This window comes from Drosophila persimilis, unplaced genomic scaffold (assembly GCF_003286085.1).
Source record: "Drosophila persimilis strain 14011-0111.01,24,50 unplaced genomic scaffold, DperRS2 tig00000520-arrow-pilon, whole genome shotgun sequence".
Classification (NCBI taxonomy): Eukaryota; Metazoa; Arthropoda; class Insecta; order Diptera; family Drosophilidae; genus Drosophila; species Drosophila persimilis.
Window position 1 is genome coordinate 3,676,619 of NW_020825317.1, and position 26,643 is coordinate 3,703,261.

Consider the following 26,643-nt stretch of genomic DNA (forward strand, 5'->3'; position numbering starts at 1 on the left):
GGAAGAACTCAAAGCAGGAATCAATTTTGCACTGATGAATGCAGACCCTGACATTGGACCAGAGCTAGAGCTAGTAGGTGGAACTGGCCAAAGGGGAGTGGGATCGCCACTCCAGTGGGAGTTCCACAATCTGGACCAGTCTAGCCTAGAAGGCTTCACGTCAATGTTTGAATAACCAACTTCCCAGCCGAACCAGTGGCAGACATAACACTTTACGGATTCTAATTAGAGATTCTAAAAACAAACACGTCAAACGACAGCTACTCTTAACACATAAAAAGCAAACGCAAGGGACCATTATTACAGCAAGTCTCTACATAAACCTTAAACGAAAACCACGTACCTTTAACGACAAGTGCTTCTAAGGACCAAAAGAACCAATAGATAAAGCCACATAAATGATATACATCTATGTATGTACAGTGTACACTTATTAATTGTTTTATCATCGATTGATTGCTTGAACAATCATTACGAATGCTAAAATCATAAACTTTACTCGTGGCATAGCCTGTAATTTTTGTAAGCAGGAGAATAGTTACAAAAACCATTCATCCTTTGTTTGTTGTTGCTTTCCCATGAAGATTTAGGGGGTATTTCCTAGTCCCAAGACTCACGTTATGTCGAATGGTTAGCTCTCTGTGTGCTCTTTGGCTGTGTAAATGTCGGGAAAATCAAACAATTTTTGCACACCTTTTCCACAGGAATTTGTACGTGAACGCCTCGTTGTGTCTCTCCTTCTGCTTCAAGATCTAACGAGTGTTCCCCCCTTTCATTCCTCTTTGCAGTTGCCATTACCTGGACAAATGCCCCAGAAAATCAGTATCCGACATTGGGCCAAGATTACGTGGTCATGTGCGAGGTGAAGGCTGATCCCAATCCGACTATTGACTGGCTACGCAACGGAGATCCGGTAAGTAAAAGGGAGAGCCACTTCCACATCATAACTAATCCTTTGATCCTTTGCAGATCCGCACTGGCGACAAATATGTGGTGCAGACCCATGGCCTGCTCATCCATGATGTTCAGGAGACGGACGAGGGTATCTACACGTGCCGGGCGGCTGTCATCGATACGGGAGAGCTGTTGGAGCGTACCATTCGCGTGGAGGTCTTCATCCAGCCGGTAATTGTCCACCTGCCGCCAACCCTGGAGGCCATCGAGGGAAAACCCTTTGCTGCCAATTGCACAGCGACCGGGAAGCCAGTGCCCGAGATCAGCTGGATCCGGGATGCCACACAGCTAAATGTTGCCACCGCCGATCGCTTCCAAGTCAACCCACAGACGGGCCTGGTCACAATCAATTCGGTGCGGGAGGACGACTACGGAACCTACACCTGTCTGGCCAAGAACAAGGCTGGCGTTGTGGATCAGAAGACCAAGCTGAATGTGCTGGTGCGCCCTGCCATCTACGAGCTGTACAACGTGACTGGCGGCAGGACCAAGGAGATTGCCATTACCTGTCGGGCCAAGGGACGTCCCGCACCGGCCATTACCTTCCGCCGTTGGGGCACCCAGGAGGAGTACTCGCCCGGCGTTCAGGTCGACGATGAGCGGATTGTTTTGGAGCGATACTTTGACGAGGATCGCGGCGAGAGCTCTGGCACCTTGCGCATCGCCAACGCGGAGAGGACGGACGACGGCCTGTATCAGTGCATTGCAAGGAACAAGGGCGCCGATGCCTATAAGACGGGACACATCACGGTAGAGTTTGGGCCGGACTTTAGCCAGATGAAGGACCTGCCGCCGGTGTTCACGTGGGACCAGCGCAAGGCGAACCTCAGCTGCCTGGCCATGGGCATCCCGAACGCCACCATCGAATGGCACTGGAATGGCCGCAAGATCAAGGAGCTGTACGACACGAACCTCAAGATCGTAGGCACCGGACCCCGCAGCGACCTTATCGTCCATCCCGTGACCCGACAGTACTACTCCGCCTACAAGTGCATTGCGACCAATATTCACGGCACCGCCGAGCACGACATGCAGCTGAAGGAGGCCCGCGTGCCGGAGTTCGTATCGGCGGCAGTGCCGCGCCAGTTGACGGCCACCACCATAACCTTTGACATCCGTGGCCCCCCCACCGAACTGGGTCTGCCCATCCTGGCCTTCAGCGTGCAGTACAAGGAGGCCCTCAATCCCGACTGGTCCACGGCATACAACCGCAGCTGGTCCCCCGATTCCCCGTACATTGTCGAGGGTCTGCGTCCCCAGACCGAGTACAGCTTCCGTTTCGCGGCCAGGAACCAGGTGGGTCTCGGCAACTGGGGCGTCAACCAGAAGCAGTCCACGCCCCGTCGCTCAGCACCTGAGGAACCCAAGCCCCTGCACAATCCCGTCCAGCACGACAAGGAGGAGCCCGTCGTCGTCTCGCCCTACTCGGATCACTTTGAGCTGCGCTGGGGAGTGCCCGCCGACAATGGGGAGCCGATCGATCGCTACCAGATCAAGTACTGTCCGGTAAGAGGATATGGCACTCTATCTAGAGCATCATCCACTGACTGATCATCTATTTTTGCAGGGCATGAAGATCAGTGGAGCTTGGACCGAGCTGGAGAACAGCTGCAATACGGTGAACGTTGTCGAGACCACATCGTATGAGATGACTGACCTCAATGGCAACACGTACTACCGCATCGAGCTGAAGGCGCACAATGCCATCGGCTACTCGTCGCCGGCATCGATCATCATGAAGACGACACGAGGTGAGTCTGATTCCGCTAACAATAATCTCGGCACGTTGCTTTATTCGGCCGGGTTCAACTCCGGCGTCGGGTCGCTACACAAACAACTGTTCACGACCACCACAAGAGCCTCCACATCGACAATCACGACAACAATCACCACCACAATCATTGCGCTGGCCACCACCATAAGCGTAACATTAGTTAGTGTCCTAGCCTCAATGTTAGTCTAAAGCCCAAAAGCTCATATCATCGAAAGAGAAAAGCAAAATCGCTGCAATCGATCGATCGATACACGATAGACACGCTCAACACTCACACTGGGAGGGGAGAGACAGTGGGCCACACAAGCGTACTAAATATCCACTGCGTGGCCCATTGTTTGAGCCCCAGAATCAGGCATACATATCGGTTAAGAACCGCCCTCTCGAATAATCTACAAGATCCCAGCAAAAAAAAACCAATACATATACAATATATATACAATCGATATATATCGAAAACACAAACCACACGATTTTTACTGCTCTAAATATATGCTATATATAATATATATATGATATACCCCCAGATATAACTACTATCAACTATCGTTTATCGATTACTTTTGCATACATACATCGATATTTCTGTAGTGTTTATTTCAACTTGCGTTTCATGATCTTTTGCTTTCCTTTCACACAATCAGTCTGACAGTCGTAAGGAACGTCTCCTGTCTCTTGTTTCTTATCATTATAGCATTATCGTTTATCATTTATCATCCATCGCTCTCTGTCACTCTCTCTCGCTCTCTTTCTCTGTCTATCTTCTTTGTTCTTTTGTTGTCGAAACATCTTTTTTGTTTTGCATGCGCCTTTCGTTTTCTTTCGTTTCGTTAGAGCATCCTACGAAGAGCGTACTCTCCTCCGTAAATACTTCCATAAACAGTAGGCCGTAATATTATACATTCCACCCACAAACACACACACACACACACACACACTGAAACACTGAAACACTGAAACACTGAGCAGCAAAAGTACTGCAACGCAGTTGATAAACATTATGGAAGAAGCCAAATCAAATATCAAAGCCCCCATCAATGCCCCACATTCATGTCTCATACGGCGCGTGCATGCGCGCATCAGTCAAAATGTCAGAAGTTGTATAGAAATAAATGATGAGAGATGCGCGCAAGCCCGAAATCAACACTAAATACCTTAATATTATTATTCTTAATTATGTTCTCCATATACTTTTTTTTTAATACAATTCTTAAGTATTTACTTAATTATATTTACCAAAAAAGAATGAAAAAAACACACTAAACATTAAACAAATTTATAACAGAAAATTTTAAAGTGAAAAATCAATTCATAATTTTATATTTTTGTGTGTTGTAATATTTTTTGTTTGAATAATGTGTGACCCCCACGAATATACATACATACATACCCTGTTAAATGTAAACCATCTATCTAGCTCTTAAACACAAAAAGAAAAAAAGCAATTAATGTAGTAAACGAAAGTCTTTAATCTTATGCCCTATTATATTTTGTTTTGATTTCGGATCCACTAGAATCACCAGTTTTATTTTATTTTATTTTTATTTTAACTTAATTTTATCATTTGATTGGAACTTTAATTGTGTTTTTGTGTATTCTACATGCTGCGTCTACTATTTCTATATTTCTTTAGTTAATTTTTCAATTATAAGCGACAAAACAAAAGTTTCTTGAATAAAACAAAGAAAAACCAACAAACAAACTGTAATTTACTGCCAATGCTACATTTCGTTCGTTCTCTCTTTTATTATCGTATCGTATCGTTATCGTTATGTATATCGTATCGTATCTTATCGAAATACATGCCTGCGTTGTCTCTCTATTTGTCTCACTTTCACTCGCTCGCTCGCTCGTACTCGCTCGTTCTCGCTGTGACTGTCTTGCTGTCTCCTTCTTCATCATCGTCTACTTAGTACATATACTATTTGTTAGTTTGTCACTTTGTATCTTTGTGTTTTGTGTGTGTTTTTGTCGCTACCTTGTGTCCTACTATATCCCTATAACCTATCTCCCCGCTACATCCAATATCTGATCCCTCCTCCCACTATGTTCTCTTACTCAATACAACCAATTTAGTGTCTGCATTTAAGTAACAACTTAGTCATAGCTAATATTCTTAACCAAACAACCACTAACACACGTCAAGAACAAAATGCCCAACCCTCCGGCCAGACAAACAAACAACCAACCAAACAGCCAGCAAACACACACATGAAACACTCGCATACTAAACTAGCAAACAACAAACAACAAGAACAAACAACTAATCCTTAATAGTAGAAGACTCAAACCGGGTGTGTTCTGGCGACCTCTATTCGAACCGAAAGCACTAGAACAAAGTGTAATTGTGGGTGTTCCTGAAATCTCCCCCCTCTAATCTATAAGCTGAAACCGTACGACTACAAATAGCACGAGTAATTAATCCCATGATAAGCTATTAAAAAGTGAAACTCTTAAAGCCTTTTCAATTTAAAATTTCATCATGGAGCGTCTACAAATTTCTGGATAGCTTGAATTTCACGGAACTGCCTTCATTCAGCAGAATGAAACCACCTGTGGGTCAGCCCTTAACCTAGCTGTCGAAATTTCAATTGAATTGGAATCCTCGAGATTTCAGGAGCACTAACATCAGCCACAAACTCTGGTCGTGGTCTCTAGAGATTTCTGGAACACATCGGACTAACCCACACACCCACCACCACACATTCGTCGTCATCGTCGCCCCAATAACCCAAAAGTAACCAAAAAACTAAAATCAAACTAAAACAATGCCTATAAAAAATAACAACGAAAATGTAATGTTCAAAAAGAAAAGACCAACCAACAACAAAAATGTTCTTTTTGTGTGTTTCCTTTTCTTCCTTTTTTTCTTCTACCACTTTTTCTTCTTTGTTTTTTCTCTCTTTTATGCTGTGTGGGTGCTAAAAACCCGCAAAACAAAACCTGTAAAATGAAACAAAATACCTCGAAATACTGAACAAACCCGAACCGAAAAAACCCACGAAAACCTCGAAACTCTCATCTAGACAATCCACATCCCCGCAAGCAAAAAGGCGGACAAGCTGTTGCTGTTGCTGCCCCACCGCTGGTTCTACTGCTTTCCACTGCTTGCGCGCTTTTGCTACTGCTGCCGACGACGACTGCTTAAGCGAACAGCCACCAATCAGAAACCAGTGCACGGAGGAATCTTCAACGAAAAGACCCCTTCTCTCTGTCTTTCCCAGATGTTTGTGTCGTCTCCATTGTGTAAATAATAAGCCGAAGAAAAGAAAAGATAACATTTATCAACTAAACAAAATATACTAAAATATCATGAAAATGCGGAAATAAATACATACTATATGTTGAATGTGCTCAAGTAGAAAATATGATCAATATGAAGAAAAATATCACCTATGGTGGGGTCACCAACGGTCACCATTCCATTACCTGTACAAAAACAAAAACAAAAATAATGAAATAATAGTCAATGAAACGGAATGCCAAAATCGAATCATATGAATACATAATACCGATTAACGGTATTGATAATGAAGATGATGTACTTCTTGTATACATCCTACTATAACCGATGTCTAACCGCTAGAGACTTTGTTTTAATCACTAAGTCACTGTTGATTTGTTGTTATTTAGTTAGTATGTACCACAGAAATACCTGTATGTACGAGTATATTTATGTATGAGTCCACAATTCTTCCGATTAAAACTACGACTACGATTCCAAAAACCCGTTCCGCTTAGTTCCATGTGAATTTTACAACACTGCCAAGCGTACGAAATTAGTACATAAAGTAGACAACATTTTAGTGAAATTCTACAACCAAAAACAAAGCAAAAATTAACCAATTATTAAATGCATACGAGTACAATTTATTGAAAAAGAAATTACATTTAGCCAAAAGCTTTTCCGCTTCGAAGCATTTGCAAGCAGCTTATGTTCTGTTTGTTTTTTGAGCGTATGCGTTAACCGTTAAGAGGGGACAATAAGTAACTAAGTTAAAACATCGTTTAAGCAGTGCACACTGCTAGGACTCGGGCTTGTGCTCCACTACGAATTTTTATCACATGGTGTAATTGAATTATGAAAAACAAAGCAAAAGCCTCTCGGTTAATTCGTTCATGAAAATGAATAATCTATAATACGAGCATAATAGTACTTAAATAATAGTGAAGAACCCAACTAGGACGCAGTTCAATTTATAGGGACAGATATTCCTGTATACAAGCAAAACATTTTTTAGCAAGCAAAATGGATGTTTTCTAGCCAAATATATCGTAAACCCAAGAAAAGAAAAAAAAAAGAAAAGAAAAAATGCAACTTATATCTTTACAATATCTAGTTATACTATATACTATATACATACAATATACACGTACATCTAGAGAATAATTCAGCCCGCCTAACGTTGCTGAGAAGACGAGTGTTTTTTTTTTTGTTGGTTCTAAGCTAACTGCAAGCAGTACAAGCAGTACGGGGAGCATAAGCAGTGCATTATCCATTGCTTCCAAGCACGGACACAGACCAGACACACACTCCCCCGCACATAGTCCGAATAGGGCGTCTTGAATTTTGTAAGCAGTGTAATAAGAAACGATACCTAACAATTAAGCAGTTCATTTTTGGGTAAATAAAGAAATACTTGAAAAGAAAGCAGTGTGTGACTATGACTTGGAACGGGGAATTACACCACCACCCCACCGCTTGGAAAGCCCACCCACCGCTTGGAAGGTAAAATACTGCAGAAATAGAACCCCAGCCATATGTACGAGTATCATCATAGTACCTTTTATATATGTACTATACATATCATATTTCTATCAATGCACACGAAATTAACCCAAAAACACACCAAATCGATCTGTCAATAACCGGAATTTATTAATGATTCTTAATAATTCTTATATTGTATTAAAATTATATTCTATATTTTACTTTTGAAACCGAAACCCCTGTTACCGTGACAGCACTCTCAAACACACACCAAATGAATCAAGCTTATCATTTTCTGCATAAAAATGTTGATGTTATACCAACCATATACTATAACATATATGCTTTATACACCAAACAAATATTGTTCCCCCCTGTACACCCACACAAATATACACATATATACAGATATTACGTAAGCGAAAACGATTTGTAAATCATAATTTCAATCTGCTTTACACTGCTTGTATACTTTGCATATTGGCATTTTTCTGTATTTTGCAATTGTAAAAATAAAAAAATCACTGAAAATTCGTTTGAAAATTGTTCATTTTTGTGCTTATCTCAGTCTATCACTTACGCGCTCTTTCACTCTCTCTCTCTCTCTCTCTCTCTCTCTCTCTCTCTCACACTCTCTCTCTCTCTCTCTATCTCTCTATCTTTTTCCTGTCTCTGTTTTTCTATTCTTCTGTGCTGAGTCCCTGCCCCTCCCCTGCCCACCCTCCAAAACTCCTCCTTGTGAAGGCTGCATGAAAAAATAGGGCCTAAATGAAAATTCGTATCCATAAGTTTGTTGCTTTGTTTGAAATTGCTTTTCATGTCATGTTAATTGGTGCTGAAATTTGAATTTTCCGTATGATTTTCGTATGGTTGTTAATCCTTTGGTTCCATTGCGATTAAGTTTATTATTTCGATATTTATTTTTATTTTAAAGTTTCGACTAATTTCGTTCTTTTGGTTTCCAACAAGTAATACACACACACAAAAATGTAAAATACCATTAACCATATACCAAAAAATTTAGAACAAGCAGAGGAAATAAACCAAAGTAAAACCGCCAAAAATAATATAAGACGCGATCATTATCATTTTATGTGTAAGACTAGACTTAAATGGAGGATCTGCCCATAGGATAGTTCTCGGTGCCAGGGTGCACTGTACTGTACCACCTACTTAGATATATGCGATATACGACCTATGCTATTCTACATACATACATATATTTAAATGACAATTTACTAATCAAGTACAATTATCCCTTCCACCTTCACCTCCACCAAACGCATCCTGCATCTCTGTGCACCTTCCACGCACTGCAACACTTAACAGGTATCGATGTGATCCAAGTGGCCGAACGCCAGGTGCTCTCCTCAGCGGCCATTGTGGGCATTGCCGTGGGCGGTGTCTTGCTGCTGCTCTTAATTGTGGACCTACTCTGCTGCATAACCGTGCACATGGGGGTGATGGCGGCCATGTGCCGTAAGGCGAAGCGGTCGCCCTCGGAGATCGATGACGAGGCCAAGCTGGGAAGGTAAGTAAGCGCTAAGGCGATCAACGATATTCGACAACTTTTGTAGTACTACTTTTGTTTGGATCTCGAGACCATCTTCCCACAAACGAAACGAATATTGCACTAACAATCGAAAAACCGAATCGAAAATCGAATTAAAATCAATCTCTTGTGTTTTTTCGTTGTGTTTTTTATCTTATCCGTTTCGAACAAAAGCCGAAATTGCAAACGACCGGACTTCGAGTACAATTGGGTCTATGCGCGTCCCAAATCCTTGTTGTTCAATCGCAATTCCCTGATATCCGTCTGAGAGTGCGGCACCAGGCACAAAAATTAAACCAAAAAATGCACCGAATTAAAAATTCAATATTAAATTTAAAATTCAAAGCTCACCTCTTACGTTTGTCATACAGTTTTTTAGTGCAATATACAAAAGTTTTCAGTTTGCCACACACTCGCTCACCAATCATTTAGTTCAGAAAAATACACTCTTATCCCCACACAAAAAACAAAGAAAACACTACACACAGACAAGTGCTTAGATCTCCTCAGTTGTTGGCTAATTATACCCGATACTCAAAATGAGTATTGGGGTATATTAGATTTGTGGTAAAAGTGGATGTGTGTAACGTCCAGAAGGAATCGTTTCCGACCCCATAAAGTATATATATTCTTGATCAGCATCAATAGCCGAGTCGATTGAGCCATGTCTGTCTGTCCGTCTGTCCGTCTGTCCGTCCGTCCGTCTGTCCGTCTGTCCGTCCCCTTCAGCGCCTAATGCTCAAAGACTATAAGAGCTAGAGCAACGATGTTTTGGATCCAGACTTCTGTGATATGTCACTGCTCCAAAAATATTTCAAAACTTTGCCCCGCCCACTTCCGCCCCCACAAAGGGCGAAAATCTGTGGCATCCACAATTTTGACGATACGAGAAAACTAAAAACGCAGAATCGTAGAAGATGACTATATCTTCTAGAGTGCAAAATCTGAACCAGATCGTATAATTATTACAGCCAGAATCACGAAAACAATTTCACTCTTTCTCGCTCTGTCTCACTCTAACACACAGGTTTCATGGTCGGTTTTGCCAATTGCAAAATATGAGTTCAAGGATCTCAGAACCTATAAAAGCCAGAGCAACCAAATTTGGTATCCACACTCCTGTGATATCGGACCTTGACCGTTTCCTGTCCAAATTTCGCCACACCCCCTTCCGCCCCCGCAAAGGACGAAAATCTGAGGCAACCACAAATCTCAGAGACTATTAAGGCTAGAGTAACCAAATTTGGTACACACACTCCTTTAAGATGTCACTATAAAACGTATATCTCAGAATTTCGCCCCACCCCCATCCGCCCCCACAAAGGACGAAAATCTGTTGCATCCACAATATTGCAGATTTGAGAAAACTAAAAACGCAGAATCATAGATAATAACCATATCTATCAGGTTGCTGAATCTGGATCAGATCAGATCATTTTCATAGCCAAAAGGAGCAAATCAATTTGCACTGGCTACGCAGCGCCCGACGTCACGCTCAGACTGATTTTCTGTCTCTCTCGCACGCACTCTTTGTCGTGTCGTTAAATATTATCGGCGTCTGCCGGAGGAGGGCCATACTGACTTAGTATCGGGTATAACCGTAGAGTTGCGGTGTCCGCAGCAACTCACAACGTTCCCCCTCGTTTTAGTACAAGACTTGTGCGTGATTCAATGTGTAGTCAAATGTCCGATGAGCTTCAAGCTGGAACTTCTTTGTGTACAGTCAGTTGCTTTCTCAAGACTGTCCTCTCGTTTGTTCATTTGCCAACGCCACTTGTCTTTGATCAACACACATACACATACACATACACAGACACACACACATACGCACACGACACAACCATCATCGTTATCATTTCATTTAAGATCATCTACTATTTGTATGTGTACTCTCTCTTCTCCTACTAAATGAACATCATCATGTATTACTCCAATCCATTCATCCAACACAAAAATCCGAATAAATCCAACTAAAAAACCAATCCAAAAACCACCAAACCTACAAACAACCAACCAACCAAATACCGAAACCAAATACCAACCAAATTACCATCTAACCAAGCAGTCTTTACGGTTGGCGTTTTCCGCTACCTTATTGCAGTGGACAGCTTGTTAAGGAGCCGCCACCGTCACCGTTGCCACTGCCGCCGCCAGTAAAGCTGGGCGGCTCGCCCATGACATCGCCATTGTACGTACCACCTCCTCCATAAATCTTTGCATCCTGCCTCTGAATCTTCTTCTGATCTTTCCTTTGAGTTGAGAGCCTGTGCTCGCCTTCTTGCCTGCCTAACTGCCTACTTAGTGTACCTATCATCTATCCACCTAATATATCTATCGACCACATCAATCTATTCATCTTCGCTCATTAGCACTGCATGCGCCACTCTATAGTTGATATAGTTTTATATACCACTGTAGTTATATAGCTCTATAAGGTAAGTGCACTGCTTGTTTTGGTACAGTCACACAGCTTTTACGAGTAGATGGCTTGCGAGCCAGACAACCTTTGCATGGCGGATCGTTTTAATCCAACAGCCACACAACATTAATATCCAAACTAATCAAAAAATGCTCTTTTCTTCTATAGAGATGAAAAGGAACCGCTGCGCACACCCACAGGCAGCATCAAACAGAACTCCACCATCGAGTTCGATGGCCGTTTCGTGCACTCGCGAAGCGGGGAGATCATTGGCAAAAACTCGGCGGTGTAAGTGGGCCGAAGAGGAGAGCCCTCGAACATCTCGCAGCGTGCACAAACGATAGTGGAGTATAAATGAATGTCGTCTAAAACGAGAACAAGCCAAAGCCACAGCTGGGGGACAACAAACGGGAATATCGATACAACATCGATGATGATGATTGATTGATTGATTGATTGGAAAACTGAGTTGGTTTTACTTTACTTTCGTACACAGCGTAACTCTTACTAAATGTCTTACTATAATACAATACGATATCCAATGCTACACATCTACATCTACACATACACATACACACATAGCACTCTAAGCTCGACAAAAAACAATGGGATTACAGGGATATCCCAATACCCCCATTCACGTGTCCCCGTGTTGCTTCATTTTCTAGTTCGTATTTATTTGTATTCGCTGCATTTTGTATTGCTTTGTTTCTCCCCAGCCCCTGGCCCATCCCCAGCCACACAGTAGAAAAAGTAAGAAAGAAAACCCAAAATTAAACAAAACAAAAAGATAATGAAAACCTAGCCTAAGATATATATATGTGTATGCAAAGAGAGAAATCTTAAATTAATGCCTTACAAACAAAGAAAAATTACATTTATTTAGCAGGTAAAGCGAGAAGTGACGATCTATGTATGAAAGTAAGCCGGAAGCATGGGATAAGAACAATTTCTTTAGTATAACTAACTTAAACATGCCATAAATAAGTTGTAACATTAAGTTTGCATTTCCCCACTACCACTACCACTCCCCGCACCCAAAACCCTATCCCACATATCCTACCTAGCCACCATTTCATAGTACTTAAAACGCTGAACAAAAGACTTGCGAGCATTTCTTTCTAGAACATGACATTAGAAGAAACAAAAACAAAACAAAAAGAATAAGGACTTGAATATTTGGTTAATATGTGGACTCCTTGGTTTCCTATTGGTAATTCATATACTATACTTAATCCACAGCCACAAGTATAATCTATGCGTAAGGATGAACAAAATGCTCAATATACATTGATGTTAAACGAAATTTGAATGTTTGAAAAGGACGGCCCGCAACTGTTTGGCACTGCTTGACGAAACAGTGTTAGGGAGTACAGCGCACTGGAAAGCGTATTCCAAGTTGCACATGCATCCCACAAAAACACACACAAATATGAGAAATGACAGTTCAAAGAAAATGCTAAGAAAAACCTAAATAAAACTAAACTAAATTAATGCTAAGTTGTAGAGAAACGACGAGAACTATGAGATTGCCAAACAAGAATGTTCGTTCGTTCACCTTTCGTTCATCTTTCATCCCCACTTCCATCAAACAAAATGCAAAAATCGCTCAGTTTTATGTTGAAAGTATTTTCGTATGTATTGTAAAAACTAAACAAATTCTAGTATAGAGATCTGCAAATGCATTAATCTAATGGATATATAAAGCCTATGAATATATATGTACATGTATTTACAATTACTCAGTAAGTAAGTTTTTTTTCTACACAAAACTACAAATAAACAAAAGAAAAAAACAGAAAAACAGAAAAACAAACTACATACTCGTACATACCCCAGTATAATCGTATTTATATACTCGAACACACCAATCTGAATGTATGTATGTATTGTATATTCCATGGACAGCGCGTTTTCATTTGCATCCAATGTCGCCAATCCCCAATACCCAGGACCCAATCCCTTAGGGGAGATCGCTCCCCCTTCTGTTTGTTGCCCAAGAGCTTTTGTAGCTTATGTTGCCTTGTCAGAGCTTTTTACCTATAAATATACAAGAATATTATACAAACCTATCGAATAATAATCCTGCAAGCCAAGCATACAGCCAAGTCGACCAAGCTCGACGGCCAGCCCAGATCAGATCACGTTCAATGAATGGGCCACTATTGTAGTTTATGCCGAACGTGCAGCATATGCAATATGATGCAAAGTGAAAAGAACGAAGCGGAGCGGAGAGGATCGAATTTCTCGAACATTTCGGCGAAAAGCAGAGTGTAGCTTTTTATATAACCCGAACAAACAAACCAAGCAAAATTGAAAGAAATTGTACACTAAATCTAAAACGGGGGAAAATAAATCATATTTACTGTACTATAAATCCAAATCAAAGTCTTTTATTTGCCTTCAGCTAGAGGCAGCTATGAGTATTGGGTATTGCGCAGAAACACCTAGCCTACCCACCCATTCTATATGCATGGCATCTGAAATTCCAAAGGTATAGCGATACGAGCCAGCCATCAAACCAGACCTATTCTCATTTTAACTGTATCGGAAATACTATATGTTGGCGGTTGGTGTGCTGATGTTTACAAAATGAAACTCGATCAGCGGCATTTATCGTCTTTCCTTCCGACCAAATATGCGAAAAAGCCACTTGATCTCGTATACATATGTATATTGTGAGCTCCTGTAGCTTCTAAAATACTTATAAGGAAATACCATAACATATCGACAACAGAATATAATACGGTTACAGAATCTTAGATACATATGTTACAAATTGTATTTGAGCATTTTACAACTATAATATTATACAGACGAGCAAGGTAGCCGCAGATTTGCTTGTGTTGCAGTTTGATGCAATGTTATGTTCAATAGCAAAGTTGGGAATACCTTGCCAGTATACAGATAAGAAAAGCTCTTGTTAATACATTCTGGGCAAAAAAAACGTTCAGTAAATTCACTAAGTTGAGGCATTAAGTAATGGGACGAGGAACAGTTGCGTGACAAGTATGTACAGGCGAATCGGGGAGGCAAGATCTTCTCTAGACCTCCATGCCAGAATCAGAGCGCTTTCCCTGGCGCTGAAGGGCATCCTCAGAGGTGAGCTTCGTCTTCTCGGTGCGCGTGTGCCAGACGAGCACGTCCCGACAGGAGTTGGCGAGCGGCTGGAGCTGTTGTCTCGTGGTGAGGTGTCGCAGGATTTCGCTCTCCTGGTAGCCGCGCTGCACCTCGTAAGAGAAGACGGCCTGCGGGTTCTTAATGAATAGATCCATGCTGATGGCGAAAGCGGCCATGTCGATGGGGAAGGGGCGCTTCGGTTGCCATGCAGCGTTGAAGCCCACCACCTGAGTTTTGTCCTCGTTGAGTATGGGCCGTTCCACCATGAGACCTCCCACCAGCCCAACGGGCCAGACGCCGACGTGGCCTGGCTTGATCTTAGTCATCTCGGCGAAAAGCTCCGTGGAATAGGAGTTGTCATCATCCATGAAGAATACAATAGCATGTCGATCTACATCCACGTGGGTGCGCAGCCAAGCTAAGGCCATGTTGCGCTGCTCTACTCCGCGTGGCTTAATCCAGTTGGGATCCTTACCCTGCAGCTTGAACTCGGGCGGCGTCTTGATGTTCAGTTGCGTGGAGCGCTTCTCAAGCCCCGCCCGCTGCAGCAGACTGCGCACCAGCGGCGTGGTACTGTTAGAATCCTCCACAATGATCCAGTGCAGGTTTGGCAGCAGCATGAACAGGTGCGACAGTCTGTACGGAGATCGGCAGTGGTTAGAGGCTAGAAATGCAGTTTTCGGCCTCTTGGGACCACGCTCACCTGGTCAACTCCGCTTTTTGGGCTGGCCGCGCATACGTCGGCGTTATGGCGTAGATGTGGGGCAATGTGCCCGCCTCTTGCTGCGCGTACATGGCCTGCAGGTACTCTGGGCCCTGGCAGGTGTGCTTTCCATTGTGGTGGACCAGCTTGAGCACGATAAGGAAGACTATGATGAGCACCAGCACTTGGCGTGGACGAATGCGCGCCTCCGACATGCTGGCGTAAGCCATTTCGGGCAGCTGCCTCTCAAACTCTCAGTTTCTCAGGTTTTTGGGTAAATTCGGATGGAGCCGCTTTTTGGTCGCCAATTATGTATTGAAAAAACAAGCTTAGCCCACTTAAGCCCCCTCTATTTAGATATGCGAACAACTTGAGTTAAACCGCAGAAAATAATACTGTTTGCAATATCTTCTTTCACATCCATCTTATCCTTACTCTTTATCTACAAAAACCCCACTATATTTGTCATCTGAACTGAACTTCATATTGCATCATTTTCATGGAGAGTATTTTAATACCCACGATAATGGGTTAATCGTTCTCTGGCCATGATCAGAATCCATATTTCTCGATTTTGATATTCGGTTTAATATTACTAGCTAGGTGAAGCCCTCAGCCCTGTCCACATAATTTAATCCGATTAGTGAATCAATTTTCTACTTGACTGGCTTGTTTTAAAATCTTTCATTTATTGCATTGTGTCGAAAACAAGGTTTAAACAACAAAGTTAAACGAAAAAAAAAGTGGCAACGTAAGTGAGTATAGAATGTCTCGTCATTTCTTACATGTTGCTGGTATTTGAGGACCTGTGCTTGTCAACCGGAGTTTACGCATTTATATACCTTATTTCGAACATTTAATATGAAGGTAACTTTTTCCAAGCTGTTTTACAACTTAATTAATAAAGAACTTTTCTCAGATTGATATGTTTTAGACATATTCATGCTTATGATTAGTATCTTGTATATATATACATATATGTATGTATCTCGATCCCGATGCCTATTCTTGATCTCCGAAGAAGACCACTAATTGCAAAAATATCGTTGAAATACCTTTAAAACAGAGACTGACTAATTTGTACATTAGTTAGAGCCTGGGATGGCAAACATTTCTGCAGCTATATAATATCTTTTTTCCTAGGGTATGCCAAATGTTGAGCATCCCGCCCCACATGAGACTGGCCAAAAATCTTGTGTATGTTAGTCTATATACCCTGTATTCTTTGATATACCTTTAAAAATATAATTTAAAAGATTCATGAAATTGATTAAATATACCATTATATACCGATATACCGTAAAAAAACCTTCAACTCAATTTCGACGTCAAAATAAACAGGAAAATTATATCAAATACCGTAAAAGGTCACCCTGTTAGCCAGATTCGAATGTTCAAAATAAACATAGGCGATAACGATATGGTCGTATGTGGGTGCTACCTGGCGGAAGCTTCCTGCTATGCACGAACAGGGTCGCACTGGGTAAATTAATCATTATCGATTCGAGCTTAGCTATAAGCGGTAAATTTCAATTGACAGCCGTCAATGAACATGTATTGTGCCTGCCATTTTTTTACTGACTCATTGAGCAGCCATCTTTAAAATTGAAAGCATTCATTTTGCGTTCTTGTGCCAATTATTACTCTTAAAATAAGCGCGATGAGCGACTCCAAACAAGAATTAGGTGAAATTTCTTCCTCTACAAAAGGCGAGGCTACTCTGGCCTGTGAAAGCAAGATGGTCAACGCTCAGATGGGCGCTCTAACTGAGGACGCCACTCTTCCCTGCAAAAGCAAGATGGTCAATGCTCAGATGGGTGCTCCAACTGGGGATGCCACTCCGGCCTGCAACAGCGCCATACACGCTGAGAAGATCGCATTCACCGACGACTTGGGGCTAGCTTCGTCTACCAATGGTCAACCAAAGAACAACCAACGCGAGTTGGTATTCCACGGCTGTTGCAAGATGACGGACGAAGAGTTGTCTGAGCACTACAAAGTGGATCAAATGACTGACGAGGAGCTGGCTTCGGTAAACATCGACCGCCAGGCGATGATTGACTCCTATCGCGTCATGCACGAGGTCTCAATGCTGCGGGGAAAGCCTTCGCACACCTTGAAGAAGAAAACTGAAGAGCCCGATTCAGTGAAGCCAAAGGAGAAACGCCAAAGCCAGAAGAGTAGCTTTTTGAACACTTTATAATTATATATCAATTCCCAATGCTGAACACTCTGGTCCAGCTCCAGGCCATCGATGACGAGTTTTTTGAATCTTTTGTGGAGGTCTACATGGACCGTGACTACTAACTATCCTATTACATATTCTTCGAAACATTATACCTGAGCTACAATCGCGGGCAAGCTCTCAACAGGGTGAACAATAAAGGGTGCCAATAAATAGTTTGCTGCCGGTTTCTTTGTCTTATTCCATTTCCAAAATTTCTTTGGGTGCAGCGGAGGCCATCTGGTAGCTCTGGCTCTACTTGTATGCAAATCTGACGTATCCATACATCTAGATGGCGGTGCAGACACGTGTGCTGCCAGGCACAGCTAGCTTGTCGAGCGCAGATTTACACACATACATATATATATGTATGCCTATGGATCTAAATACATTTTTATAAATTGACACCTAGATTAGAGAATTCTAGTGCACATTCACACGTCTCTGAGGACACCGGACACATTATCGTCTTACTATATAGATATGTATAGAGTATATCTGAATATAGTTCTAGTCAGCCTCTACAATTTCTAAATTCTCCGTTTATTTGATTGCCATTGTGGTTCGAACAAGCGCTCACAAAACGGAGATAATGCAAGTTTATATAAATATAGCATTATTTAATCGTACATATTGGTAAGTATAAAAAAAGGGTACAGATGCTTCTAGTTTTCACACACTACAATAAATCTTGGTCCATGGTTCTGACGCGAAAACTGGAGGCTGCAAATGTTCGTGTTTCTGTTGTTCTGATTCTGCCTCTTCTTATTGGTTTGTGTGTGAATTTCGTTTCTAGCAGCTGGTAGGCAGTGCAATCACTTCTTTCCGGACTTCTTGATGCCGCCGCCGACGAGGGGTCCCTTCTTAGAGGCGTTAGCCTTGGCTGCGTCTAGGGCCTTCTGCTGCTCCTTCTGCTTTTGCTTGAATGCGATTTCCTCATCGTCCATGTCCTTGGCGTCTTTCTTAGGCGCCTTCAATGGTTTTTTTTTACCACCCTCACGTCCAGTCATGATTTCAGAGTGTTCTAAATGCAAAGAGTGGAAAAATAATATAAATTTAGCACAAATAGTTGTCACGCACTTTATCACGTTTTCTCCACACGGTTGGTTGTCACAGTCTTTATCGATAAACATTATTGAGCACTAACATTGGTGCTTATCGCACAAAAGTACCGATATTTTTTTCAAGCTTACCCTGTGAATCGATAAACAAAATATAAAGTCGCGGGTAGCTTTAACGACGTAAAACAACAGGAATGTCGAAGTTCAGAAAAGTAGTTCTTCCGTATATGATATATCGCACAAAAATATAAATATTAATATATTGGCCATATCAAAAAATATCTCCTCCAATGATGTTATCAACCAATAATATATATCGATATTTTTGCGTATCAATATTTAATATCCCTAAATGGAACATTTGCAAACAAATATAAGTACAAAATTTTAATTAATATAAATGATCCGCAATATTGTTGTAGGCATGTCCGGAGGGGTGGACAGTGCTGTGAGCGCCCACCTGCTAAAGGAGCGTGGCCACCGCGTCATGGGCGTCTTTATGCGCAACTGGGACGAGCACGACGAGGCCGGCCGCTGCAGCGGCGAGCAGGATCTAAAAGACGCGGAATGGGCTTGTCAACGGCTGGGGATCGAGCTGCGGCAGGTGAACTACGTGAAAGAGTACTGGACTGCGGTGTTCAGCGCTTTCTTGGACGACTACCAGCAGGGCCTAACTCCGAATCCGGACATCCTCTGCAACCGGCACATCAAGTTCGACCTGTTCCACCGCCATGCCCTGGACAAGCTCGGCTACGATGCCGTGGCAACCGGCCACTATGCTCGTAACAGTCTAGGCAACTTTCTGGAGCATCGCGCGGACGGAGGGGAGGCCCGCCTGCTCATACCGGCGGACACCTTTAAAGATCAGACCTTCTTCTTGGCGGGGATACCGCGACAGGCCCTGCAGCGCACCATGTTTCCCTTGGGCGACCTGGCCAAGAACGAGGTGAAGCTATTGGCCCGACGAATAGGCCTCCAGCGCCTGGCCCACAAACGGGAGAGCACCGGCATCTGCTTCGTGGGCAAGCGTGACTTCAAGTCCTTCATTCGCGAGGTAATTCCATCCAATGGCTCCCCACTTCCTGTCCTCAAGCTCTCTCTTTCTCCGCAGTACATCGCCTCCAAAAGCGGCCAATTCGTGGACATTGACAGTGGGGCCATTGTGGGTAGCCATGAAGGCATCCACCAGTGGACCGTGGGCCAGCGCTGCCGCCTCGGCTCCTTCTTACAGCCGTATTTTGTGGCCCGCAAGGAAGCCTCCAGCAACACCATTTATGTGGCAGCCGGCCACGAACATCCTGCCCTCCTCAGCACCTGCATCCACATTGAGGCACCCAACTGGCTGTGCGTTCAATCCCAGCAGAGGCTCGCATCCGCAGGCAGCCTGCGATGTCGCTTTCGCTTCCAGCACACCAAGCCGCTCGTTGACTGCTGCCTCCGCTCCTGCCCTGATGGCGGCTTTGAGGTGCTGCTGGATATGCCTCTGCGGGCCATCACCCCCGGGCAGTATGCGGTGTTCTATGATGATGTGGCCTGCCTGGGCGCAGGCCGCATTATGAGCGCCCATCCCCTGACTTGCCCGCACGATCAGCAGTCGCAGGTCCAGACCGTCTCCAGCTGACAAGATTCACGAAGGGATTTCACAAAGCATGTAAAACCCTTTTACATAAGCAGTGCAAGTGATTCTTTTCATGAGACTTATTTATGACGTAACAAACAGACGGTTGTGTTAAGGCTGAACATTTCATGTCTGTTTTGTTGTGTTGCATGAAATCAAAAGATTCACTCGAAAATATTTTATGTGAACACGTCGACCCCCTGATTATAATGTTTTGTTAATTATTTTGTAAGAATACCAAAGTGTTTTAAGCCAAAACGGATTTGAGTGTGCAATAATTTCAATAAAATTCATTTAATATAGTCTTTCCTTGAAAATTAAGTTTCTTGCGCTTGTACTCGCTGCATGTTTAAGAATAAGAACAACTTTCAAGGATAATTGAGACTTGTCTGACGATCTACAGTTCGTTGTTCTGGTTTCCCATAAGAGATATATAACCCCTCTAATTTCTGAGGGTTTGTTTGCCTTTTCTGTAAAAATACGATAATGATTCTTATGAAGGAACGTTTTACCAGTGATTGTTGTTGACAGGGGTATCTTTATGATATCGTAAGGATAGAAGGAATTTTACACCGTTTTCTCGAAAAGCCTATATTTTTGGGATGCTGTGTGTGGACTTGGAAAAAGTCTTCTGTACTTATTTTGTAGTCTACTGAAGTTTAATATTATCATATCTGAGAAATTTCTTAGTCTGTTCTCAGTCAACATATTCCATGATATTTCCAATACATTGATGGTTCCCATTTTGGGCTATTCCTTTGTTATCCGTTGTTATCGCCAGCCAGCAACCAATCCTCCAAAAGACAGAGCCCAAGGCAGCAGTGACTTTCATGGTAATCAAACACAACTACATGAAAATATTTATTCTAGGTGCGAATAACGCTGTTCCGATCGCACAACAATAACTATTTAACTAGGATTGTTAGATGTCTTGAGAATCCCAATATTATATGATATTTGTCAAGAACATCGATATTAGATGATATTTAGCTGTCGATCGGTACCGCTCTCTAGAATCTTTTAATTTAAATTTTAAGCAACCATAAAATCGGATGTCGGCTCTAAGTATTATTTTTAAAACAAGAGCATGTTACCGCCAAATTCGTTCCATTTATCGCACAAAAATACCGATTAGTGCATAAGTAGAAAGAGTCGCGGGTATATTTGATCTGACGTCATGAAACAACATTAGAGTAGTTTCGTATTTGATATATCTATATCTCACAAAAATATCCATTTTAATATTTTAGCCACTGCAAAGAAATATCACCTACAAATATATTATCCACAAACAAAATATATATCGATATATTGATATATCAGAGATGGGTGCAAGTGATATATTATTATATATATAGATTTATAAACAGATGCAGCAGCGGATCAAACAGATGTGAAAGTGTAGTGACAGTGTCTTGGATTTTCTACGCGCGAGTCCTGTGTGGCTGTAAGGGCATCATCACCATCCACACAGCAGTCACAGGCACAGGCACAGCCACAGCCGCAGCCTCCACCGCGGTCGCAGCATCTGCATCTCCACCTGCAGCCCCAAGAACATTATTGTAAGTTTTACTCCCAGTCCGATATTCTATAACACATCTTAAAAACACGCTCAACGGCCGACACGGAAAGCCGAGTCGCCATAACAAATGGCGTGACGACACATCCAAACAAATTGGATTAACAGCACGATAGAATCTGTCAGACAGTAGCTATCTTAATCCCCAGCCCCGTGCCCAGCCACAGTCGGTGCGAGCCAGCCAGCCACTACCCCCCTCCTGATGCCATAATAGCCAATATAGGGGATACCCTGAGGCGGCGATATTTATAGCGTTAGCATAGTCGTTGTTATGGAAATTGGGCGAGCCCAGGTGGTAGCAGGGGTGGGGTCTCAGCAGGTGTGGGTGGCAGGAATGCATGGCCCACATTCCGTTATGATTTGAGTGACCCCCAGCTGCATTTGAGGCATACTTTTAGGAGGTCTCCAACGATCCGAGGCAGTAAAATGCCCAGTGGGTGCTGGACCCGATCAAGTACTGTCTCAAGAATCTTGCGAATCCAGCATAAATTCGACGCCCAAGACCCTGACCATGAGTATCTGGCCTCTTAGTGCTCACTCTACGTGACGGTACTGCGTACCTTACCCTAAGCCACTCACCCATCACCCATCGATATAGATACACTCGAGTATGTATTGTAATCATGCTCGGACCTGGACTTTGAGCCATGTTCGGAGACACGCGCGATAAGCGGGACAGCCACTCAGAACTGAGAACTGAGAACTGGTTTCCCCTGCCCGTCTGTCCGTCCGTCCGCTTTCTCTGGTGCTGTCAATTGCTACAGCTCTAATTGGACGCAACTGCAGTCAGTCTCCGGGTCAGAGGCACACTTAATCCCCACTCAGATCATGATCCACATCCAAATCCAGATGCACATCCATTTGTGCTCATGCCTCTGCCTCTGCCCCTGGCCAATGGCCATTGTGTTTGCAATTGATATGAGCCGACCTAGCCGTTTTATATGCAAACCAAATAAATATAAATTACGAGAGCTAACGAAAATTCTCAAGTGCCCGGGAATACGAGTACGAGTGCGAATACATGTACGATTACGATTACCATGTTCGGTCTGTCTGCGAACAGCAATCATTGTTGTTGAATGCTTATCGGAACAGTGTCGTCTGTGCTGCACGCCACCGTGCCTCTCCTACCTCCTGCCTCTCCCGCTCGCCTCGGTGATAAGCCATCAACTGCCATCAACGACCAGTGGCAAAGTGATAATCAATTGGCCATAACCCAACCAATTGCTTGGCTACTTTTAGATTGGGAATGCTTTGTGTGTGGTAGGGGTTGGCTGGGGGTTGTTGGGTTGGGTGACTGGTTGGCTAGGTGGCTGGTTGAGTGGATGGGTGGATGACGGTAGCGAACGAAGGCCACTCGACAGTGGATAGACATATAATCAATCAATTTTTAGAACACGGACAACCAATTTTCCAACTCATCCGCAGTTGCGCGCGCTGGCGACCTGGTGTAGCTGTTTCTGACTGTAGCTGTAGCTGTAGCCTGTATCCTGTATCTGTATCGTACGCGGTACGCACTCTCCCAGAAGCACAATGAGCACCATTGGCATCGGAAACAACGGGAACGGCAACGGCAGCGTGAGCCTGATGCAGGATATCCAGAACAAGTACTCGTTTCTGGAGAATCTTTTCAGCAAATTCTGGAAATCCATTATCAAGTCGAACTCGTCGCTGAAGCTCCAGCTGCGGAACATTAAGTGGAAGAATGCGAAGGCCAAGCCCGGCTGTGCCTATCAGCCGACAGAGGTTGGTCCCCCACATCGGGCTTTTATTTTCGGCTGCCCATTTGCTAATTACTTTTGATTTGCTTTACCCCAATAAACAGATTGAACAGATGGCCAACGTGATTACCCATGGGATGTGGATACTGCCGGCATTGTTTGCGACCATCAAACTGTTCGAGCGCTCCACCAACGCCAGCCAGTATTTGGTCTCGTGGGTGTACGGTGGTGCTCTGTGCATGCTCTTCACCATATCGACGTTCTTTCACTGCTCCTGCTACTGTGCCGAGCACAAGTGAGTGTAAATCTGTTATAGCTTTCTAAAAATGTCTCTATATAGATTTGCTTCCTTTTTGTAGACCACCGAGGAACTACAAGGCCTGGCCCGCGTTCGGCTGGCGCACGTATCAGGGCCTAAAGAATGTCCTGCACCGCTGCGATCGGGCCATGATCTATGTGTTCATTGCTGGCTCCTACTTTCCCTGGCTGACGCTGGAAAATACCGACCACTCGGCCATTCTCTTTTCGATGGAGTGGGTCATCTGGCTGATGGCTGGGGTGGGCATTGCCTACCAGCAGGTGAGAGTCGCAAGAGCCGCCACTGTGTAACAACGCAACCAATCGCAATCCTCCTCTCAACAGCTCTTTCACGAGCGCTACAAGTGCTTGGAGACGTTCTTCTATCTGGTGATGGGCCTGGGGCCCGCCCTCGTTGTAGTTCTGACTGGCCACCACTTCCACGGCATGATACAGCTGAAGTACGGTGGAGCCTTCTACATACTGGGCATTGTGTTCTTCAAGTCGGACGGCTTCATACCCATGGCCCATGCCATCTGGCACCTGTTTGTGGTGCTGGCCGCCGGCTGTCACTATTATGCCATATTGGTCAACCTCTATCCCAGCGACATTAGCATAAGTGATTAGTGGTTAGTGGACGCACACACAACACTGCGGAGAGAAACAGCGGCTTTAGACCTTAGAGTACTTAAAAACAGGGATTCGGGTGCGATATTATATATGTACCTATATGTATTCGCGGTGTATTCGAAGGGTTCTCTCTTTTGTCAGCCATTTGTAACGTGTTCCTTTGAACGATGGTACCCCCAAGTCACTGCTGCTCCATAATTAGCCAAATTTTATGATGCCAAACCCTGGCGCATGAATATAGCAATAGTTGTAGCCTAGAATAACGAATGACTAAACTAAAAAAAACTAAAATCGAAACGATTCTTGTGATCAGTATCTGCGGTCTTGCCAAAGATTCAAATTATACGTGGCTCATGTCTCTACTTTTCTCACCCAATATATGTTTATTTTATACATACAATACAATATATATTATATACTACTTTATTATGTATTATATACACTCTTAGCCGTAGCGTACTGTACGATATTAGATATTGATATTCATATACATACATATGTATACAAACAGATTTATATTATATACATACTGTATATTGTATACACATATACACCTTATACAACAAGCTCACGGTTTAGCTATGTGTTTCTCAAAGACTTCGACCAGGCAAAAGGCAAAACTCAGACCCAAAAATAAAAAATCCAAAAACCCAATTTTTACAATCGAATAACATGAATTTTCAAACGACGGCCCACCTCCCCTGCCTTTTGAACACTAGAAGCCCGCCTAGCATGCATAACATATACATGTTTATATACAGATATACATCAGATCAGTATATATATACATATATATATAGTACATAAATATACAAATATATAATTATAAACTATTATATACGGATATACATACATATGTATTGTAGTTCGATATTAAGGACAGGCAGACAGTCACGAACTAATCTGTTGGCCAGTTCATTGTTTGGCTCAGGGACTACTCGATGTATTCGCAGATACTGAAAGATAATGATTTAATATGATTCTCCATTCTTGCTGCTTAGTGATGACCCCTCCCCCACCCACCCTCTCCCTCCACCCACCAAATAAATGTACATTTCGGCAATGGTCTGCAATGGTTATTTCAGGGTGGACTTTATTTCTGGCGCAGTTCGATCTAGCTTAGATTTAAGAATAAATTACATGGGCATCCAGAACCGAAACTCAATAGATGCTTGAATAAACGTTAATTTTTAAACGATCTTCAATATTTTATTTGTTTTTTTTTCGTCGTATTTGTTGAATCGGGAATGGCCCGGTTGATAACATTTAAATCCTTGTCGCTCACATTAAAAAAAGTTAGATTTGGCGCGCACCACTCGTAACCAGTCGATAGTATCGATAACCGAAAATGAATCTGGTAAGGACCTCTTTTACCCGATTGACAACAATGAGGCTCATTCCATACACACATCGCCTGGGGGAAATGGATGTTATAGGATTGTGAATATGTTTGTCATCCCAGGCAAAAACAATTTATTTTCAATATATTTTTATACTATTCAATATTATTTAATATTATTTTCAATATTTCAACTATATTTTAAAACTTATTGTATTCTTGTAGGGACCAAGAATAGGTATCAGGATTGAGATATATATACAAAACACTCATCATATATACATTAATATGACTAAAAAATGTAAATTTGAGAAAAGGTCTTTATTAGTTACGTTTTATCTTCATATCAATATTTATACTTTCATATAAAATTAATAAAATAGGGTGTACAAAGACCTATACTACACGCAATATAGCGACTCTTTTTTTGTTAAACTTTTTCGTTCAAACCTTTTTTTACAATAAATACAATAAAAGCAAGGATTTAAAACTATCCAATCTTGTAGAAAATTTATTAATCAATGGGATAAAGCTATGTGGGCATTGCTGAGAGATTTAGTTAGTCAGCATTATACAATGGAATATAAAAATTGAGCAATTTCCTTTTTCGTTTGTTTTGATTGACCTATTTCGCTACTTGTTTTTTGTTTGACTTAGTTTGCTAAAACCTCTTTTTACGCAAAATGCAAGGTATTAAGAATACACCAGTTAAATAGAAAATTTATTCATCAATCGTATAAATTTATGATGGCATCGCTTAATGGTCTATATAGCTAGTAATATTCGAGGGAATATCAAAAACAAGGAATATATAAAATAGAACTTGAATTCGTCAGTATATTTACGGTATATTTTGAAAATGAGGCGGTATGTTTCGGTATATTTCTGAGGGTCGGACGGTATATTTCATCGATAAATCCGCGGTCACACTGCTAATAATG

At 42.5% G+C, this 26,643-nt stretch overlaps 6 protein-coding genes across 9 annotated transcripts in view; 4 read left to right on the top strand and 2 right to left on the bottom strand.

The window, feature by feature from the left end:
* The window catches only part of LOC6596811 (fasciclin-2), an 81,943-nt gene extending 68,828 nt beyond the window's left edge, over positions 1-13,115 (top strand). For 2 of the 3 annotated variants that reach the window (XM_026990207.1, XM_026990208.1), the window contains 5 exons: positions 789-913; positions 970-2,460; positions 2,522-2,705; positions 8,769-8,970; positions 11,579-13,115. In XM_026990207.1, the coding sequence (XP_026846008.1) occupies positions 789-913; positions 970-2,460; positions 2,522-2,705; positions 8,769-8,970; positions 11,579-11,702 (2,126 nt within the window). In that variant the 3' untranslated portion in view covers positions 11,703-13,115. Of the gene's footprint in view, positions 1-788; positions 914-969; positions 2,461-2,521; positions 2,706-5,754; positions 6,333-8,768; positions 8,971-11,578 lie in introns of those variants that run through there. The other variant, XM_026990209.1, reaches the window with a different exon arrangement.
* A 1,020-nt stretch (positions 13,116-14,135) lies between these two features.
* Positions 14,136-15,582, bottom strand: LOC6596722 (galactosylgalactosylxylosylprotein 3-beta-glucuronosyltransferase I). Its single transcript, XM_002022009.2, has 2 exons — positions 15,234-15,582; positions 14,136-15,166 (listed from the first exon to the last, which is right to left on the bottom strand). The coding sequence occupies exons 1-2, from the start codon at positions 15,461-15,463 to the stop codon at positions 14,455-14,457; spliced, it is 942 nt and encodes a 313-aa protein (XP_002022045.2). The 5' UTR covers positions 15,464-15,582; the 3' UTR covers positions 14,136-14,454.
* A 1,319-nt stretch (positions 15,583-16,901) lies between these two features.
* Positions 16,902-17,619, top strand: LOC6596721. Its single transcript, XM_002022008.2, has one exon. It carries the CDS (start codon positions 16,972-16,974, stop codon positions 17,434-17,436), a length of 465 nt encoding a protein of 154 aa, XP_002022044.1. The 5' UTR covers positions 16,902-16,971; the 3' UTR covers positions 17,437-17,619.
* Positions 17,620-18,050: 431 nt separating this feature from the next.
* Positions 18,051-18,560, bottom strand: LOC6596720 (translation machinery-associated protein 7 homolog). The gene is made up of 2 exons (XM_002022007.2): positions 18,546-18,560; positions 18,051-18,481 (listed from the first exon to the last, which is right to left on the bottom strand). Exon 2 carries the CDS (start codon positions 18,465-18,467, stop codon positions 18,273-18,275), a length of 195 nt encoding a protein of 64 aa, XP_002022043.1. The 5' UTR covers positions 18,468-18,481; positions 18,546-18,560; the 3' UTR covers positions 18,051-18,272.
* A 320-nt stretch (positions 18,561-18,880) lies between these two features.
* LOC6596719 (mitochondrial tRNA-specific 2-thiouridylase 1) lies at positions 18,881-20,398 on the top strand. Its single transcript, XM_002022006.2, has 2 exons — positions 18,881-19,572; positions 19,630-20,398. The coding sequence occupies exons 1-2, from the start codon at positions 18,919-18,921 to the stop codon at positions 20,137-20,139; spliced, it is 1,164 nt and encodes a 387-aa protein (XP_002022042.1). The 5' UTR covers positions 18,881-18,918; the 3' UTR covers positions 20,140-20,398.
* Positions 20,399-21,517: 1,119 nt separating this feature from the next.
* Positions 21,518-24,739, top strand: LOC6596718 (monocyte to macrophage differentiation factor). 2 transcript variants are annotated; one of them, XM_026990024.1, is made up of 5 exons: positions 21,518-21,698; positions 23,110-23,461; positions 23,541-23,731; positions 23,796-24,015; positions 24,079-24,739. In XM_026990024.1, exons 2-5 carry the CDS (start codon positions 23,249-23,251, stop codon positions 24,358-24,360), a joined length of 906 nt encoding a protein of 301 aa, XP_026845825.1. In that variant the 5' UTR covers positions 21,518-21,698; positions 23,110-23,248; the 3' UTR covers positions 24,361-24,739. The 2 variants fall into 2 exon arrangements, with proteins under 2 accessions (XP_026845825.1, XP_002022041.1); XM_002022005.2 differs by having other exon boundaries at positions 23,144-23,461.
* Positions 24,740-26,643: the final 1,904 nt, after the last annotated feature.